Consider the following 21,659-nt stretch of genomic DNA (forward strand, 5'->3'; position numbering starts at 1 on the left):
TGAGAATATGTTACTTAATTTCAGTTTAACCCACAAACTAACGAGCCACGCCCATTTTTATAACCCCACCCCCCAAACTCACTTTTCTACCAAGCAATGTTCAAGCATTCATATCTCTCTTTTTGCAGGGTTGACAGCCATAAAATTGTATAGGGATCCTGAGCATATATTGGTCTCATCATACAAATTTTAAAAAGTGTGTTAAACACAACAGAAGATATAGAAAAAGTGCCTCAAACATAAGCAATTTTAGCAGAAAACCAAACGACCAAAATCAAGATATCAGTACCTTTCAATAATCAAATTTAATCAAAGACTCACAGCCAGGAATTCAAACAATGCTTTGATAAGGGCAAATCTATCCAATTTTTATAAATACAAGATGGCTGCCATCAATTCTGTCCCAAAATACAGTTACCTTAATTCCTCAAAATAATCAAGAGGCCCATTTTTGCAGGTTTTTTTTTTTTGAGATCTGTAATACAGGATTGCTCAGATAATATTCTTTTCAAACAGAGCCATACAACCTCTGAATAAATTTAAATTATTAGTGACAAGTTATTCACACCCCCCCCCCCCATTTAATGAGTTATTACTGTGCATATCCAATGTTATCAGCATTGTGTATATACCTTATTTTCAGGGAGCAATAGAGAAAAATAAAAAAAAAATTACGAAAGATTTTTCTAAAGGTAAAAGGGAATGACTGTCTCATTTTATCAGTTTTCTCAAGTGCAACACTAATTAATCCACTTGAAATGATTTATATTGCATTTTTCAACCATTCTTTTTCCTTTCAAATGATTCATAGGTTTTGTAAATACATGTGATATCTTGATATCTATATTCTTTTTCTATAAAGAAAAATAAAACAGAGTCAGCAACATACAATGACAGGAGTACTTTATTTTCATATTATCAATTGGACAGTAAAAGAACAAAACAGTTACTTTTCACAGGAGTGAAATCAAGCTATGAATCTCCCAAGGTTCCAATATCACGGTCATCTTTTCCATATACTGAACACAACAGTGATGGGTAGTGTTCCAGAGATTTTAATCTTATAACTGATTGATCCCCAAGTTTCTTCTTCTGGTTGAGAGATCTAGGGTCTCCTTAGACAGTAATGATAATTCAGCAATCTTAGAATAAGTGTGGTAACTTGAAGCAACATACCACTATAGTTTAGTGTGACTGAACTGTCAATTGTCAATATTTGTCAATCCAATGGAAATCCAATTTGAAATCCAGAATTTCATAATAGAAAGACAGAGTTGGTGCTCACATCTGAATCTGATGAATTTGCCTGTGCAATTTCAGGTGACTCTTCTATTATTATCTGTACGATTGTCCAGGTCAAGGTTCACATCCAGGCCTAGGATGTTAAATCTGAAAAATAAACATAACATCAATAAATGTTTTACAACAACAGAGGCTTACTGTGTTCAGAATAGAAACTACTGTAGCAGGATCAATCTATCTCAGCGGAGTATCACACTCAGGCTCAGTCACTGTAATCAGCTTAATTGTCTGGCACACCCCCTTGCAAAGCAACATGAACAACATAATGGACCACAAAGTCTTCCTGATTTTTAAGTACTTTTAGTTGTACAAGTGTTCTGTGTAAGTCTTGAAAATTGAAGCACAGTGTGTTACAAAGTCACATAAAGCTAAGTGGTTAACTTCAACTTCATTGTAAACACATAAATCTGCAAATGAAACTAAAATATAAAAAACTGGCACAAGTAACATCCCCTAAAATGGCAAAACTTGAAACTGAATGTGTGTTACATACCTTTGATTCTGGGTAAGAAATTTCTAATGAAGCTGTCTACAAGCTGTCTCTTAACTGTTTGTGTTATGATAACACATGTAACAAAGCCCTAGAATTTAATGCACAAATATACTTCATAAGTTAGATACACAGTTAATTCTTTTCAGCAAATATATTTACCATGAAATAGAAATCAAGTAAAATTCTATGAATTGAAATATACCAGAACTTCTTTTAATTCTGCTTATATTCTTTATATTACTTAAAAATATTCAAACTTATTATTTAAACTGGTTTGAGTTTTTAGTGTATCTGATTCTAGTATATGTATGCCACCACTGGCCAACAACAGAGTAGGTTATTACTTCCTGAAATAGTGACAGAACCGACTTTGTCTGTATATATATATATATATATATATATATATATATATATATATATATGATCACTTACCTTACAACAAACATCCAGAGCTAAATCGATGAGCTGGATATATTGAGGAACCCAAGCCTGACAACAGTCTGAAGTGGTTCAACAAAAAAAAAAAAAAAAAAAAAAGAAAAAAAAAATGCACATTCCAGCTGCTATGGCCATTTCTTGTGATATTCTGGTGCACACCAATCCTTCTGAGATGTACATAAGCATCACCAGTGCGTGTTCTTCATAAAATTAAGAAAGCATTATGTTTTCACACTGTAAAGACGATGTGCTTTGCTCCACAGTTGCTCCGGTGATAATCCTAGTACCCGCCATGTTGAAAATAGGTCACAGAGTTAGCATCGTTATTTTACATTTAGTTTCTACAACATAAACAAATTTAAAAAACGTATTTTTGCTTCTTACGTTTGTCTGCAGGGCAAACATGACTATCTTAAGGGCTTTTCACAAACCTATACATGGTTTTGACTTATTAATTTAGTTGAAGAAACAGTTTAGCATTTAAGCAGTATGAAAATATTCGTTTTTAGACCCTTTTTAAAATTGTTATAGTTCTAATTTTACAAGGTTTAACACAGATTTTATTTCACAAAATTTATTTTTCAACCCTTTTCTGTTAGCACATACCAAAATTATATGGATACAACCTGCAAAAAAGAAGTTGTGTGCATTTAAAGAAGGGGAGGGGGTCAAGCATACGGAAATCGTGCCTAATTAGAATCAACCTTGTGTGGTCATGACAGTGCCTTTTCTGTACTGGGTATTAAAGGTCTTTCCTTAACCTATCATGTGGCTAACCTAAATAATTCCTTATGATGTACATGATTTTTTAAAAGAATATTTAAAATTATAACTTTTCAAGAACTAAAAAATGCTATATTTTGGCAAAATTGCCAATAAAAGAACTGCCACCATATCTCTAAAACTAATGATCCAAAATAAGAAAGCCAGTGTCTCACAACATCTTTCATGTTGATGATTTACCACACCAAAAATTATTAAAATCTGCTGACCCCCACCTTGCCGCCTTCTGACCGATCTGTTTGGCTTTCTCATGGACGCGCTCTTAATAACTCGTTGATTGCTTCCTCTAGCTCTATCTGTGTCATTGTATGAAAGTCGATTAAAACCCCAATTTTGGCCCTTTTCACCAATTTAGCTGCATTGTGATGCTGGTCTGCAAAAAGCGGTACTGCTACCACGGGCACAGCGTGGAACAGCGTCTCCCACGTGCTGCTGATACCACAGTGCGTGATGAACAGCTTCATGGCGGGGTGAGCTAGAATGTCGTTTTGTGGAATCCACTCCATGATCTTGGTGTTTTCCCCTAAAGATGGTGGAATAGGTCCTTTGTATCGCCATAATACTTTCTGTGGAAACTTGGAAAATACCTATTTAAGGAAAAAAGAAATACTTGATCCAGTAGTTTTTATTGATAACCAGCATGTAAGCCCCTATATCAAATTTTATCAGATGTATACAAATTAGGTAAGCTTCAAAATCACTACATTAGTGGAGATAACCCCAGCTATCGTTACTTTGAATCCTACATGCAAGCGGATCAAGATAATTCAGACTAACAATAAGTATAATGTGTGTACCAACAAACAAGCCAATATGTCCGAAATGTAAAGCTGAATCTGCTAGCAGACACTATTTCATTTATCCCAATTGTGTCATTTGTATGAACATATGTTTTTATAAACAAGTGAACTAAAATTTCACCTTTGCAAATAATTCTGCAGTTTCCTCCTCCAGCGTCGGCACCATAGATCCAAAACTCATTAGTATAACCCCATGATGAGCAGACGACATGAAAGACAATAGATCGGGCGATAGAGGGCGCGCCGGTGTCCACTGTAGCCCGGATATTGGTTTTATGTGAGGCATGAGGGGCCTGGGGAAGTCAAAGGCAAAATGCACATTTGCTGTGATAATAATAGAAACGTTTTCATAAGACCAGCCAACTGGAAGAAAGTTGTTCCCTGGGAAATATGTTGCTGATAATTCCTCTATCTGGTTTAAATACAAGTACCTATGTACGAATCCAATGGTCACCCATGACACTGTATTCAAAAATCGGTCAAAGTAGTTCATGTCGGTTGTCAGCCTTCCACTTATCAACGGGGTAGTGGCTGGGTTAAATGGATTGCGGGTTATGGTCCACAAATCTTCTAATCCGTAATTTGAATACATGATGGTGGGTAGCTGTAAATACTGTACTAAAATTACAGAACACATCTCGACATAGTCAAATATGAACAAAGAATAGTTTCCTTTCTTGATATTCCCCATCATTTGTTTGTCCGCAAGCATGCTTTCACAAGTAAACCTATTATGCCGAGCTATATGTAGAACTAAAGCAATGAAGTCACTTTTTGCTAGGCGCATCATTGATTTGAAATCCACTGTTTGAAACGGTCGAATTACGTCCGAAAGAGTGATATTGTACTTCTGAAATGTAACACCGTTTAGCACCCGCGAAGGTGTATAGTCCGCCCTGACTATCATGGTCACATTATGACCATGTTCAGTCAACATCAAAGCCAACTTCTCCATATTCATAGCTCTCGAATTGTACGTTGCCGCATAAGGTAGAATAAGAATGTTGTCCCCATTGCAAAGAGTGATAATGTGCAGTAGAAGCAAGGAGACCAATCCCGCTCTGTTAAGATCCATGGTCCAGCCCTAGCCATATAAACGAACCGATACAGCTGGATGGCACTTTATATGGAATATATATTTAAACCACGGCTAGCGCATAGCACAAAAGATTCGGCCGTGCTGTATTCGACATACAAGCACGTCATGTACGAGAGCGTTCCAAGGTCTGTTGCACTACTAGTGTAATATTTCGCGTACGGCTCTGTGACTCCTATTGTATCTATCACATAAAACGAATTTAACTCCACATCTGGAAACACTTATTGTTATACATGTCAGTATTGGTATATGAATATGTAGGCCTATTACTTCTGTCGATCCATCATTTGCCTTGTCAAAATTCCTCTAATCTCAATATAACGTCTATATGACCACACATGCCTGTATTCCACGCTTTCCTTCCATACGATGAGTCATGTTCAAAGCCCAAATACGCACCCGTTAAAGAACTATAAATCTTTTCTTTTTGTGGAGAAGAAATATGAGACCGCATGACCGGCTTTACCTAGTAAGATATTTTTGTGCCTTTCGCATACAGTACAGTACGTGTGTGTGTTGTATTCACGAGTTCCCCGCTGTTTATAGTGACCAGCACAAGAATGTGTTGATGATTGCCAGATTTTGATGACAATTCTTAAAGCGTAGTCAGGTTATTTAAAGGAATGCCTGTTTGGAAAGTATTTTTAGGCCACTTCCCCCGTTTTACTCTGCTATTGCTGTTATTTCTAGTTTCGATCTCAAAAGTTGTTTGCTATAAAATACAACATGATGGCTGTCCGAAAAGCAATGAAACGAAATCAAAAAAGGTTTAATATTTGGATATTAATCTCTTAATCTCTTAGAATTTCAATTTCAGTGTTAAACACAATTTATTGACAGGAACATTATATTAAAATAAGTGATATATATGCAATGTATTGTACATGTAACACAAAGATCAACAAGAAATCCTTTTGTGACTTATTACTCAAACACGTCAAAATAGTAAGCTGAATCTAAATTATATTTGTGGCTGTTTTTTTTTTAGTTCAGTTTTTCATCTCTTTCTAGAAACCACTATTCATAAATAGTGCAAAACACGTCTTGCTACTTATTCCTTGCTACTGCCTTCTCGATATACATATACATGTGATTGTCCATTAATATGAATATTTAAAAAATAGACATTGAAAAATCAATTCACTGTTACGTTGTTTGAATATTATTATATCATACACCATACATGAAAAAAAATAAGGAAGAGAAAAAGATTGCTGTACTGCCTCCTTTTTGGTTTTGGGTAATTGGATTAAAGTTCAATAAGGTTCATAGTATCTGTTTACAAACTTTGATAATATTTATCAGTATTGCTTTCGTTATTTACATGTTTGTGAATCATAATATATTTTACTGCCTCAGTGCCGATCGATATCAAGTGTGATTGATATCCTCCCTATTCAGTATCCCGTAGACTTACAGCCCTTATATCCACTTGTGACAAAACCCATTATTCCTTCCACGGCATATATATTCTAACAGTTTTATCTATGCTATCCAATGGATTTTGTCGTCTGAGATCAACTTACTTTATAGTTTCAAACCACTGGACTGCCAATATCGATATCACTAAATTAAGTCTTTGTAGCCAACAAAAACAACCAAACATTGGGCTAACAATAATTTTCCATATCCAATCTTATACATGTAGAACATTGCCATACACATGTTGAATCACATGCACATTACAGCAAGGATTGTTGAATGTGCTCACGTACCAAGACAATATATGTAAGTTTCAGACGACAGTTCTGTCACATATGAGGAATTTAACCTCACTACTAAATTTTGTATTTAATCTTCTTTTTGAACTGCAACTGCTGTACACACAATGGACAATGGAAGTGTCACCCCCTGAATCAGAGTAATCAAATAGTACCCAAGCGATCAATAATCAAAGTAGGCAGATCTTGAGTAATAATAATGTCTGGTCTACATTTTTATGTGAAATGTGATGTGAATAAAATGATACCAGGAGCATATCATTACACAGTCATTTATCTCCGCCAAAGTATTAGTTCAGTAGGGGTGACACATCTATTGTCCATTGTGCTTATGTTACGAACTATGCTCCTTGTAAGTCCAGTTGTTGCCGTGGGTCATTCATCAGTTAGGTAAAATAAGGTACATTTGGCATTGTCAATTTACAACGTCTATAGTAGAAAATGAAAGAAAAATGAAAGTCTTAAAACGATGTTTTGGTCCGCTTTGCTTTTTCACCGTAACAACCCATTATTATAACAAGACCTGTTTCCTTTGTAGTCAAATGTCTTTCCCTGCTGGGTCGATTTTGATGTCTTTTCACAGCCTTTTTTTGCCCCACAGTTTCTTTTCTTTTCTTTTGATCTTCCCTTGTCTGGAGCAAATGACATAGCGTTCTAAACGCCTCACGAAGGCTTCTTTTCGAACCCAAAGATATCAAACTGCCGTTGATCCGTACCTATGAAAGGATAAAGGATAGGATATTGGAAATTTACCATGATATACAGATAACCAAATAGACTGCCAGCTAAGTACGTTAGTTTTTTTTACATTATTCAGCAATAAAATAACTGATATTGCAAAGAGAAAAACAAGATCCACAGCACAGCTGTAGTTATACAGCAGGTGGCAAACACAAATAAAAACAATAAGCCCAGATGGAGCTTATTACAATATTATGAAAAAATCAAGAAAATAAAATCAGATATTCATAAACGAAAGCAAGTTTTGATTCAGTTTACTAAATTTTGTAAAAAAAAATCTATTAGTTGTTAAGAGCGCGTCCATGAGAAAGCCAAACAGATCGGTCAGAAGGCGGCAAGGTGGGGGTCAGCAGATTTTAATAATTTTTGGTGTGGTAAATCATCAACATGAAAGATGTTGTGAGACACTGGCTTTCTTATTTTGGATCATTAGTTTTAGAGATATGGTGGCAGTTCTTTTATTGGCAATTTTGCCAAAATATAGCATTTTTTAGTTCTTGAAAAGTTATAATTTTAAATATTCTTTTAAAAAATCATGTACATCATAAGGAATTATTTAGGTTAGCCACATGATAGGTTAAGGAAAGACCTTTAATACCCAGTACAGAAAAGGCACTGTCATGACCACACAAGGTTGATTCTAATTAGGCACGATTTCCGTATGCTTGACCCCCTCCCCTTCTTTAAATGCACACAACTTCTTTTTTGCAGGTTGTATCCATATAATTTTGGTATGTGCTAACAGAAAAGGGTTGAAAAATAAATTTTGTGAAATAAAATCTGTGTTAAACCTTGTAAAATTAGAACTATAACAATTTTAAAAAGGGTCTAAAAACGAATATTTTCATACTGCTTAAATGCTAAACTGTTTCTTCAACTAAATTAATAAGTCAAAACCATGTATAGGTTTGTGAAAAGCCCTTAAGATAGTCATGTTTGCCCTGCAGACAAACGTAAGAAGCAAAAATACGTTTTTTAAATTTGTTTATGTTGTAGAAACTAAATGTAAAATAACGATGCTAACTCTGTGACCTATTTTCAACATGGCGGGTACTAGGATTATCACCGGAGCAACTGTGGAGCAAAGCACATCGTCTTTACAGTGTGAAAACATAATGCTTTCTTAATTTTATGAAGAACACGCACTGGTGATGCTTATGTACATCTCAGAAGGATTGGTGTGCACCAGAATATCACAAGAAATGGCCATAGCAGCTGGAATGTGCATTTTTTTTTTCTTTTTTTTTTTTTTTTTTTTTTGTTGAACCACTTCAGACTGTTGTCAGGCTTGGGTTCCTCAATATATCCAGCTCATCGATTTAGCTCTGGATGTTTGTTGTAAGGTAAGTGATCATATATATATATATATATATATATATATATATATATATATATATATATATACAGACAAAGTCGGTTCTGTCACTATTTCAGGAAGTAATAACCTACTCTGTTGTTGGCCAGTGGTGGCATACATATACTAGAATCAGATACACTAAAAACTCAAACCAGTTTAAATAATAAGTTTGAATATTTTTAAGTAATATAAAGAATATAAGCAGAATTAAAAGAAGTTCTGGTATATTTCAATTCATAGAATTTTACTTGATTTCTATTTCATGGTAAATATATTTGCTGAAAAGAATTAACTGTGTATCTAACTTATGAAGTATATTTGTGCATTAAATTCTAGGGCTTTGTTACATGTGTTATCATAACACAAACAGTTAAGAGACAGCTTGTAGACAGCTTCATTAGAAATTTCTTACCCAGAATCAAAGGTATGTAACACACATTCAGTTTCAAGTTTTGCCATTTTAGGGGATGTTACTTGTGCCAGTTTTTTATATTTTAGTTTCATTTGCAGATTTATGTGTTTACAATGAAGTTGAAGTTAACCACTTAGCTTTATGTGACTTTGTAACACACTGTGCTTCAATTTTCAAGACTTACACAGAACACTTGTACAACTAAAAGTACTTAAAAATCAGGAAGACTTTGTGGTCCATTATGTTGTTCATGTTGCTTTGCAAGGGGGTGTGCCAGACAATTAAGCTGATTACAGTGACTGAGCCTGAGTGTGATACTCCGCTGAGATAGATTGATCCTGCTACAGTAGTTTCTATTCTGAACACAGTAAGCCTCTGTTGTTGTAAAACATTTATTGATGTTATGTTTATTTTTCAGATTTAACATCCTAGGCCTGGATGTGAACCTTGACCTGGACAATCGTACAGATAATAATAGAAGAGTCACCTGAAATTGCACAGGCAAATTCATCAGATTCAGATGTGAGCACCAACTCTGTCTTTCTATTATGAAATTCTGGATTTCAAATTGGATTTCCATTGGATTGACAAATATTGACAATTGACAGTTCAGTCACACTAAACTATAGTGGTATGTTGCTTCAAGTTACCACACTTATTCTAAGATTGCTGAATTATCATTACTGTCTAAGGAGACCCTAGATCTCTCAACCAGAAGAAGAAACTTGGGGATCAATCAGTTATAAGATTAAAATCTCTGGAACACTACCCATCACTGTTGTGTTCAGTATATGGAAAAGATGACCGTGATATTGGAACCTTGGGAGATTCATAGCTTGATTTCACTCCTGTGAAAAGTAACTGTTTTGTTCTTTTACTGTCCAATTGATAATATGAAAATAAAGTACTCCTGTCATTGTATGTTGCTGACTCTGTTTTATTTTTCTTTATAGAAAAAGAATATAGATATCAAGATATCACATGTATTTACAAAACCTATGAATCATTTGAAAGGAAAAAGAATGGTTGAAAAATGCAATATAAATCATTTCAAGTGGATTAATTAGTGTTGCACTTGAGAAAACTGATAAAATGAGACAGTCATTCCCTTTTACCTTTAGAAAAATCTTTCGTAATTTTTTTTTTATTTTTCTCTATTGCTCCCTGAAAATAAGGTATATACACAATGCTGATAACATTGGATATGCACAGTAATAACTCATTAAATGGGGGGGGGGGGTGTGAATAACTTGTCACTAATAATTTAAATTTATTCAGAGGTTGTATGGCTCTGTTTGAAAAGAATATTATCTGAGCAATCCTGTATTACAGATCTCAAAAAAAAAAAACCTGCAAAAATGGGCCTCTTGATTATTTTGAGGAATTAAGGTAACTGTATTTTGGGACAGAATTGATGGCAGCCATCTTGTATTTATAAAAATTGGATAGATTTGCCCTTATCAAAGCATTGTTTGAATTCCTGGCTGTGAGTCTTTGATTAAATTTGATTATTGAAAGGTACTGATATCTTGATTTTGGTCGTTTGGTTTTCTGCTAAAATTGCTTATGTTTGAGGCACTTTTTCTATATCTTCTGTTGTGTTTAACACACTTTTTAAAATTTGTATGATGAGACCAATATATGCTCAGGATCCCTATACAATTTTATGGCTGTCAACCCTGCAAAAAGAGAGATATGAATGCTTGAACATTGCTTGGTAGAAAAGTGAGTTTGGGGGGTGGGGTTATAAAAATGGGCGTGGCTCGTTAGTTTGTGGGTTAAACTGAAATTAAGTAACATATTCTCAATGGCAAATGGCTGGTTTAAATAGGTAAATTATCAATTTATTTTAAAGAGTCAGCAGTTTTGACCTATTTGCTAATGAAGTGGCTTTATTGACCGAAGCTGAAAATCAAGCCAAAAATGGCCAAAACATTTAATATTATATTAAAATTATATCCAATGATTTCTTTTGGGATTGTTGCCTTCAATGTGAATATCTCCTATGTATGCAACTATATTATGAATTTGGTTGAAATCTGTTGACCCCCACCTTGCCACCCTCTGACTGGTCTTATCATGGACACACACTTAATCTTGGAGGTTTTTACATATCATTTGTGACTAACCTCATGAGGTTCATGGGGAAGAAATCTGCAAACGAGATTTGCAGGGTGGATTTCTTTGAGGTTTACGTGACAATTTGCGCTTTTAAGTCAAAATAAGATTGGCGACCTCGCCGTTTCCTGTAGGATATAGCTATAAATTCACATATATGCATTTAAAAATACTGAACTTTTTTGTAATTTTGCTTATCGCTTTATCAATTTGAATTCTATACTTTAAAACAAGCTTTCAGTCAGTTTCGTAGATGGATTCGGTAGTGAGGTTCCTCACCAGTTTGACTGCCCAGACACCTGGAGACTTCATTGGTGTATATACAAATGATCTATTTACATACACTTTTGGCGCAACCTTTCTTTCTTACCTGCCTCACAGCTCGCAATTTCAGTTTGGTGTACATTTGCTTCTGTCTTTTTGATTGTAATAATTTACAAATTGCTTTATTATCTGGTTTCACTGTTTTGAAAAAAGAATAACTGCTAGTACCTTTAATGCATCCTCGCGGCCCCGGAGTAGTTTTTCAATACAGCGGCGCCATACAACTGCATACACATTCGAAAGAAAAAATAATGAGTCAGATCAAAGATATAGAGTAAGACTGTATCAAGACGATCAAAAGATAGGTGATTAATCTGACAGAAGAACTAAACATTTTGTACATAAAGTTTACATCCAAAATGTAGTCCGTACCGACAGGATGACCTAGTGGTCTGCGTTTTTGCCTCCAGAGTGGGAGGACGTGGGTTAGGGGCATACCAGGCAAAAAAGGTATAAAGGGCCTGGTCTGGGCAGTAAAAGATAATGTTTGTACGGCACCTCATACATGGGCCTCGGATTTATGAGCGCGAACGCCGAATTAACGTCTCAAAGCGCCATATCTTGGCAGGAACGCTTAATTAGGGGAAACCTAAAAACCACAAACCGTTATTCTGCTTAACTAACCATGGTTTTGTAAATGCATCATGTAGCAGCAGCTATCATGTCAAGCTTATTGACACGTAAGATTCACATTCTTTTTCTGTAAAATCATTTCATTAAATTAACAAAATATATTGATCAATTTTCATTATAATATACCTGTTCTGTACGTACCGAATGCATCGAGGATTACAGAGAGCGCATGGCTCCCGTATCAGTAAGCGATGTGAATAGTATATAAATGCATTAGTTTAATTTGTGTTAATGTTTCTGTATTCATTTTCTTTATTTTTTAATGATGAATTTAACCTAAAAACAATTGTGTTGTGATGGAAAAAGTCATTGAATTCATTTTACTTGTATCCTCACCACTTACAAACGCTTCGTTGCGGCACGGCCCAGTATTTAAGTATGTTACGGCAGCCGTAACATACGTGGATGGTTTTATTGGGCAAATGATGAGTTTGCAGCTGCAGTCATAATAGGATGACGTCATTAATAAAAACGAAATGAGCATTACAGTGACGGAGAAATTAAGAAGTAACATTATTCCATTTTGATTTAGAAATTAAAACGTTGAAACCAACTGGCTTTTCTCCGGCGTAGCGTTTTGCGTTGGATTTACGCCGGCACAAATCTACCCCTAACCTACGACCGGGTGGTGCAGCTGGGCCCTGTATTTTTGTACTTAAAGTATTTAAAGCTTTGAATGACCACTGTAGTAACATCATCTCCTCATCGCATTCTGCCAATAAAGAAACCATGGTTTGGGTTAATAATTTTGTGTTTGAACTCACAGATCCGAGGGTATATATCACAAACAGCAATTACGGTTTATGAGGCCTCATGTGGCAGCTGGGCTGTATCAACACCACAGAAGTGGTAACATCTGCACGCAGCATGTGGATTTTGGAACGGATAGAGGAACGGATTACACTTTTTTCACTTGTACAACCTGGCTTATCGTTTAACAAAAGACTAACCCTTCAAAGTTGGGAGACCAACCAGTGTTAATAAAACCAACAATGATATATATTACATTTAAGACGACAACGTACCTTCTGATTCGCTTTCACGTGGGCTTGAACATATGGATACCATTTTGAAAGCGAATACACCATGTTGTTCGAGCATTGAGAAATTTCCCTGGATCATACAAAGGTTTATTAGATTTATAAAAGCCATAAAACGCTTGTGCGGGAATTGCAAGAAAATTATACACAAATACACAAAACATATACATAATTTGTCAAACCATAAAATGTGTAATACCAAGACAGAGACCTAATATAAGGACTTGTGAAATGAAAGACATTACCTTAGGCTGACCCCAACCATCTGTGTCGACCTGATGTATTTCTTCTATAACAGGTGGATAAATAAGTGACAAATTTATTGACCAGCTACCTTAAAAAGTAGTCTCAAGCAGAAAGTAGTTTTAATGATATAGGCTATTATATACACAGTTGACCTAAAGTTGTACATTGGCAAATGCTTCCAAACAGTTGAAATATAATCAAAATTAAGTATATTATTAAATTGATCGCCTAACTTTATACATACAATAAATACAAAAGCTTTCAAGCTATGACGTGGGGAAACACATCATTATTATGTACTAACCGCAACTTATAAGAATCGATGAATAAAAACAAGAGCCATTCTCATCATCCTCTTTCGCATCATCAGTACCTTCACAGATTGTTGTTTTATCAAAACCTGAAAAATATCACACGGTGCCTTTTTGATATATATGGAGACAGAATTAAAAAAAAATATTATTCCTTCAAAGACTTTTTGAACTGTAAATATGCAAGAGAGTATTTACAGTAAACCGTTTGAATCATAGACGACATACCCGTGGCATATTTGGCGCCCTTAGCGGTTAGTGCACCTATGAACTGCTCGAAGCTCTGAACCTTTTTGTTGGCATCAAACTTGTGTTCGTCGTTGTCTTCAGGGTGACAGGGCAGCGGTCTCTCCATTGGGACATTTACCTGGGTAATACGAAGATTTGATAGCTTTCAATCATGAAAATGCTTGCGCAGAAATGGTTAGAAAAATTTACACAGATACACAATTGTTAAATCGCACACAAACATTACCTCAGCTTGACCCAATTTCTGAATCTTTTCCCAACCATCTGTGTCGACTTGGGATATTTCTCCTATAATAGTTGGATAAAATAATTTAAAACAATAACGTGCTGTACACATTGATTGGAATAATACTGCAAGCAGAAAAAACGATTTCAGTGACACAAACTATTATATACACAGTTGATTTCATGCAGATTGTACATTCTCAATTGCTTCTAAGCCGTTGAAATATAAGCACAATTTAGTATATTATTAAATAAATCGGCTAATATTATACATAAAACAAGCAATAAAAAAAAACATTCTAGCTTTGACGTGGGGAGATGCAGCATTATTACTTGTACTGACCATGAATTGGTATGTGTAAAATCACCGAGTTGACGCAAGGTCCATTCTCGTCATCTCCAAAATTTGTTATTTCATCAAGACCTGAAAAAGTATCACACGAAAACCTGTTTTATATATTACGAAGACAAAATAAACAATATCGTTAAATAAGTGGTACAGCTCAAACATGGTTGAAGTATATTAATCAGAAAGGATTTTTACTGTAAATCTTGTTAATTATATACGACCTACCCGTGCGATATTTGTCGATTCCTGGTCTGGCAGTGTGCTGCAGGCAGCGTTTCGTCTCTTTGTCGGTATCAAACTTGTGTTTGTTATCGTCTCCTGCGATGGTGGACAGTGGTCTGTCCTTTGTAAAATTGATCTGGATAGTACAAGGGTTAGATGTTTTTAAATCATAGACAAGGCAGCAAAGCTATCAAATGTACAGACAAAAAGCAAAGAATAAGACATTGCTTAGCATAAAAAACTGCTTAGCAAAGGTCTTCAGGACCATGGAAGTTCAAAGTCACACTTTGAAAAGACCTGAAAAAATTAATTAATTATGCACTGCAGGTAAAACAGGCATTTAAAATGTGACTAGCAAAGGCTTTTAGGCCCATGGAAATTCAAAGTCTTACACTAAATTCCAATTTGTGAAAAGTATGAACATTACACTTAAGTGTATAAATGGACCTGTATTTAAGTAATTGTGATCACTCCTGGAAATTTTGTTACAAGATCTGTGTACGATGTGTCTGTTCATAAAATGGTTGAACAGAAATTGCAAGAAAAGTATCAACAAATACAGAAAACTTAGACAATGATTGTCAAATCATACGAATTCGTTACACGTATATCAATGCAGAGATCTTTTAAGATTTGGAAACTAAAAAATGTACCTCACTGTGATCCCGTTTCTGATAACTTAAATGGTGTTGCCTGCGTCCCCAAATATCTGTTTTGGTCTGTGATGTTTCTCCTGTAAGTGTTTCACAATGTGATAAATGACTTAAATGAATAGCTAAGCCCATAAACATAGCTTGCAAAACTCAGAAAGGCACTTTCGGAAGAAGACATCACACACACACACACACACACACGCACACACACACACAAACACACACCACCAGTACATGTTTCATGCATTTACTTTCTACTGGCAGTCTTTGACATTGTCTCAAACCAGACTGAGTAGTCGTGTAACTATAGTGGTGACTATCTGTAAACAGTATTGCAGGTAAAAATAGGGTCGGTCGATTTTTTTTACAGATGGGAAAATGTGAATCCAACAGATTTTTTAAAAAAGTCATAAACATATATCATACCCCACACATATCTCTCGCGTGTGTTAAGTGGACCTCTGAGATAGATGTTTCTCCTGTAACTGCTTCAAAGTTTGATAAACGTATTACTTACACCATAAGACACAGCAAACATACCGTCAAAAGATAATGTATGTGTGCATTTATTCCATCTAACGTAAGAAGATTAGATACAATTATAACGTCAGAAAATATAATAGAGGGAGTGTGATAACGATAGGGTCGCTAAACGAATTTGACGGAATATTGTGACTAGCCTAATCCTTTTGTCGCTTGGTAAGGCACGCCCCCTTAGAGTACTTATGTAAACAAAAGGTCTTCCATATAATTTGATTCTGCATCAAAGTCGACTTCCTTCCAGTGATGGATGGCCAGGTTCAGGTGCCTGTGGGATCACTGAAAGTATCATTCACAGCTGATATCTCATTACATCTTCAAGAACTGACTTTTGGTTAACTTCAGGCTTTGTCATGACTGCACACTTGCTCACACCTCTCGCCAGGCAAGTGTTTGTTGAAGAAACACAATGGTCTAAGGATGGAACAACCATCTTTGAGCCCTGATATTAAACTTACTAATCAACTGTGACATGAATTGGAGTGTGCAATGCAAAGGAGAACCAACCCCATAAAAACGCAGACCAACCCCCCCCAACTTGCTTAAGAATAATGGGACAATATCCCACAAAACAGAATTGTAACCCATGTTGAAGTCTTGTCGCGCCATCTACAGGAGATAATTGCAGTACGCAGTAGACGCACACGCTGTTAGGCACGTGACCTTTAACAAACACACCCTAATGCTAATTGTGTGTGAATTTGGTGACATTTGATGGCGTCTTTTCAATTTTATAGACATTTCTTTACATCTGTAGAAGTCACAGTGAAACAGTCGATTTGAGGGGGTACCTCTCATAAATTTTACTAAATGGTATAAAATATGTATATTTTACCACTATTTTGTATTTTTTAAACCATTAATCACGTTAGACACTGTATCCGTAATAAAAAGCACTATTTCTAACAATTTAAATAAAGGTACATGGAAATGGGGGTGGGACAACCTTTTTTACCAATGCTGTAGTGACGCTATACAGCTAACTTCAGTTAAATCTGTGAAAGCTGTTTTTTTAAATTAATTCTGCTGTGTCAGACATTGTGGGCCAGCCCAATGGTTCATTCACTCATTCTTTTCTGAAGATTGGTGATGCATATTTTGAGTGCTTAATTATTTGCCCTCCTTACAGGAGATAGGAAAAGGGGAGAGAAACAGACAGTGTCAAATAAAAAGGGTAAAGAGTAATATAATACATTAATTAAAGGGAGTCGCGGTGGAAGAAACAATAGACTGTTTTGCATCAAGGTATGCAATTATAATCCCACATGGCCATTGCATATACGGCCGTACTTTAAATACATTACTCATAGGTGTGGTAAATTACATTATTTTGCTGAATAGACATATATTTTAAAGTTGGTCTTTCAGGAAATCGTTTTGTTTGAAATAATACAAACGACAGAGGTAAAATCACATATAAATTTATTTTGCAATAAAATGTTTCGCTAGATCTTGTTAACACTCAGCGAAACGCACCTAGTGATTATATTCAATGTGTCATCACTTAATTGTTTTCTCGGTCTCATTAATTGACGATAATAATTGCAGTAAGCAAGAAGGAGGAAATGCTGAAGACAAAACAACGCCGGGGGTATGTGTGACTTTCTCCCTTAACATTGGCTTCCATGATGCTGTCAAAGAAAACGGAACCGAGATAGCGATCATTTAAACCGTTGCTGTTTACAGGTGGACTTCTTCGTTTATCATTTAAATGCTCCCTCCCCAAGCAGACCCAACTTGAGGAAAGTCATAGTAGCTACAGTACACTGTATATCAAACCTCGGTCCAAGTTATGAAAGGTTGAAGCACAAAACGATAATTTGAGGGTATTTTTTCATTCAAGACAAAATTCAATAACTATGATGTGTGACAAAAGAGACTTTACAAAGCTTTACGTGTACTTGACAATGGAGGCGACCAAGTGGAATAATTACAATATACCCCTGTACAGTCAAAGAGAAATTAATTATGAAAGCTTACTTCGGGTCAGCCTTTAATTTGCTTGTTCGAAAGAAAGAGATAGATGTCGCAACGCGAATCCTTTTATTAACCATTCATGAGCTTGTTTAAAAGTGTGAAAGACAGGCAACGATCTCGAGTCGCTGTTGATATTGATCGCAATTAATATTGGAGTATACCGCCTACATGCAAACATCAGGCGTTGAGATCGATAAAAGTGGAGGTTTCCGTTATCTGAAAAATTAGATGCGATTTTTGTGAAATGACTTATTAAGTGATGTGCGTGTACCTAACATGTTTAAATTCTTGATTTTTTTTATTTGAACACCTTTCATACACGGCCTCATATTTATATTTACTGTATATTTCTCCCAGGCCATACTCATAACTCATTTTATTGTATAACACGGGACTCTAAAGCACAGGGCATTGTGAAAGTTAATTGGCTACAGAGACTTGTTATTCTTCATGCAGTTTTATAGCGTGGATGAACTAGAAACAGGCTTTCCTTAGCTTTACTTAATTTACGAAAATTTAAACAAAATCAATCTGCAAGGCTTGCTTTGACTTGATGTTAACCTGACACTGGTTTTCAAAGAACAAATATGATTGAAAATAAAAATGAGAAATATAAATGAGCTGTTCAAAATTTTTGCCACGAACTCCCGATTCCAAAAAATCGTAGTGAATATCTGGACAATATTCGTGCGAATCCAGCCGAATCCCACGAATATTCCTAACACTATCGGACCTGTATCGGAAGTGTATTGTACAGCGTGTCAAATTAGACCAGAAAATTGGCAAAATCTCACGAATCCTCACGAATACTGAAAGGATGAGTGCGAATAACCATTGGCAAAGTGCCCATCGTCAAAATTTAAAAATAATTTGCTATTGTAAAGTTTATGCATATATTTGTTGCATGGAAAAAATATTATTTGGTTTGAGGTATCGTAACTTAGTATTTTTAATGAGTTATATGTGGGGGGGGGGGGGGTAGCCGGATTTACCTGTTGTATGCAGTCTAATGAATCAGAGCAACTTGTTTCAGCATTTATTTTACATAAACGATTTTTTCTAATGAAACTTGTCTTGTGATGTAAAAAAGAGTTATATGTTAAATAATTATGGTGTGGCGCAAGTAAATGGGAAAGTAATTATTATTTTTTTAATCCTAGAGAAGAGAGGGAGGGGTGGTATATTACGGTATTTTCTCACAGAAGCCATCACTGATTTCACTTAACTGTATAAAAGTCTTGTCACTAGAAAAACTTGTTTCAGCTATTTATTAATTTTATATAACTTTTCTCACAGACCAGCATTTGTTGGTCTAAATAATTGTATTTTTAACCAATACACATTTTGTACAAGGCTCTAAGGAATAGTAAAAAATGCTAAAAGCAAAAGGCTGTTACAGCACGTAACAACAACAAAAAATCATGTGTAAAAGCACTCTAACCAGCTATTTGGAATGTTTCCATAAACCATAAAATAGGTATCCAAACAGGTATCCAAACAGCCTTCTCCACAACATAATTTTCGATTGCATCCCTGCCTCATGGCAAACACCATATACCACAGGACTGAAGTGATATGTGCACAACTTCCAACTGTCTTGGAACCAGCTTTACACTGTCAGTACCAGCCACTGATGGGTCTAGTTTTGCTGTGGGGGGGGGGGGGGGGGGGGGGGGGTGTCTGAATCCATAATGTGTACTGGTGTCTAGATGTGTGTCTTAATTAACTATTTTGGCTCTGATTAAATCAGGTGCATCCTTGCATACACTGATTTCAAACTGGCCATCTAGCAGATGCTCATCAGTATATTGGCTAGCTTGCTTTATCTGGTAAACTTCTGGTATTTATTATAGGCTGGTGGTCTCTTGTATGGACTATTTATCAAGTCAATAGGTTTTCACTGATTTCCTTGACAATTAAAGTCATTCATAGCATTTTGGTGCAAAAAAAAGAAGAAAAAAAACTCTGCAAAGCTACTATGAATAGTGCTGGTGTGGAAGATTAGCTAGGTCATAAGTAACAAAACTAGGGTGTGTGTGATGGAGCCTTTTATTTTACTTTTTATGCAAAATAGACATAAAGGGGACATTTACACAACAATTTTTGTTGTACAAAATGTACTTTCATGCCCATTAGAGGGTGTTGGGTCAAGCCACCCTTATGTGTAGAGGTCTATTACAGCATGGGTCTCTATATAAAGTGGGAGCCACCATAATGTACATCTGCTATTATGATAATTAATATAACTTTGAATATCTAAAGCACATTTTACATTTAATCTTTCTAAATCCTAAGAAATAAGAATGAAAGTAAGATGTACTTACTGTATTTAGACTCTATTTCCTATCCATATTTTCCCTTTAACTTTTTTTTTTTGATAGCATGCATTACAAGAAAATTACTTTTCTTTTTTTTTGGTTGTAATTGAAAAAACATTTACTGACTCTAACCCCTATTTTGCTTTCAATGACCTACATTTTATTTTGAGTTGTTCTTTTTGTACATAAGTTTCAATGTATCTGCCTAGCCATCCTATGTAAGCATGTAGCAGCTACCTCATGGCAGGAATAAACATGGCCGCCTGCTAGTATATGGACTGAAAATGTCCCTATTTAGTTTGAGTACATATCGAGCCCAACCCCCAGACAAGCTGATTTTCACATATATCTCACCTTATATTCATGTCTTTTCAACCGTGAATAATTAGCTTGTCTGAGGCAGGGGCTCATATAGAAAATGAACATCTTTTATCCTTGTAATGTCCAATATCTTGACACAAAACACCTTTGTAATGTCCAATATCTTTTATTAAACTTTGACACTTTGTCGTCCATGCATAAGATCATGTCCGCATATCAAAACATAAACCGCCTTGCACTATCTTCTATTTTATGGTTCTATTCCGCAACATAAAAATGTTTTCTGTTTGCATATATTAAAAGTCTTATCAAGATCATCAATCACAGAACTGAATAGTACATGTATCGCCGTTATCTTTCATTTACTAACTTCTATCCGTTCCTTTCTATCCGTCTGTAATGTCCAGTATCTTGACAGAATCCCTTATGAATAGCTTTGATCATCTGTTGTAATGTCCAAAACACTTTATGAATACCTTTTATCATCTGTTGTAATGTCCAAAACACCTTATGAATGCCTTTGATTGTCCGTGGTATTGTCCAAAACACCTTATAAATACTTTTAAATACGTTTAGACTAGTTTAAACTTGTACATGCATAACCTCGTGGTCTTGTGGCAGCCATACTTTTCTTTGCGACCTTGACCTTGTTACGTCAGCAAACGACCTATATTTAGACTTAACACTGATCTATACTGCATATACCACTGAACCACCAATTATGCAAGGGATTTGGGTGTTTACGAAACTGTATCGATAAATTTGCTCTGGTATTTTGAAACTACTTTCTCCTTTTCTTTTCTGACAAGTTGTTCAAGATTTATCTTCCTCCTCTTTTCCTGTTCTATGATTTTACTACATAACTAGACTTAACAATCCTCAAGTCACTGTAAGATTCTTCTTTCAATCAGCACTACATGTACAAATAAAGCAACCAAAATATTGATCACAAACAATGGTTGGCCACATATTGCCTTACCTTTTTAC

General features: G+C 35.4%; 1 protein-coding gene and 2 long non-coding RNA genes across 3 annotated transcripts; 1 reads left to right on the forward strand and 2 right to left on the reverse strand.

Moving 5' to 3' along the window:
• Positions 1-886: 886 nt before the first annotated feature.
• On the reverse strand, positions 887-2,344 carry LOC147762800 (uncharacterized). Its single transcript, XR_015333592.1, has 3 exons — positions 2,228-2,344; positions 1,796-1,883; positions 887-1,389 (listed from the first exon to the last, which is right to left on the reverse strand). It is a non-coding gene; the product is annotated as an uncharacterized LOC147762800 (long non-coding RNA).
• Positions 2,345-3,264: 920 nt separating this feature from the next.
• Positions 3,265-5,064, reverse strand: LOC147762801 (UDP-glucuronosyltransferase 2A1-like). Its single transcript, XM_087007749.1, has 2 exons — positions 3,938-5,064; positions 3,265-3,603 (listed from the first exon to the last, which is right to left on the reverse strand). Exons 1-2 carry the CDS (start codon positions 4,889-4,891, stop codon positions 3,265-3,267), a joined length of 1,293 nt encoding a protein of 430 aa, XP_086863875.1. The 5' UTR covers positions 4,892-5,064.
• Positions 5,065-8,595: 3,531 nt separating this feature from the next.
• Positions 8,596-10,067, forward strand: LOC106167457 (uncharacterized). The gene is made up of 3 exons (XR_015333655.1): positions 8,596-8,720; positions 9,071-9,158; positions 9,565-10,067. It is a non-coding gene; the product is annotated as an uncharacterized LOC106167457 (long non-coding RNA).
• The last annotated feature ends 11,592 nt before the right edge of the window (positions 10,068-21,659 follow it).

This window comes from Lingula anatina, chromosome 3, assembly GCF_051362555.1.
Source record: "Lingula anatina isolate TDL-2025a chromosome 3, LinAna3.0, whole genome shotgun sequence".
In the NCBI taxonomy this organism is placed as follows: domain Eukaryota; kingdom Metazoa; phylum Brachiopoda; class Lingulata; order Lingulida; family Lingulidae; genus Lingula; species Lingula anatina.

What these genes read in the sequence shown, in the direction of transcription:
- LOC147762801 (XM_087007749.1), bottom strand. Translation starts at nt 4,891, where the DNA reads ATGGATCTTAACAGAGCGGGATTGGTCTCCTTGCTTCTACTGCACATT. An exon ending in CTGCAGAATTATTTGCAAAG is followed by an intron (nt 3,604 to 3,937) that starts GTGAAATTTTAG and finishes TTCCTTAAATAG; the next exon opens with GTATTTTCCAAGTTTCCACA.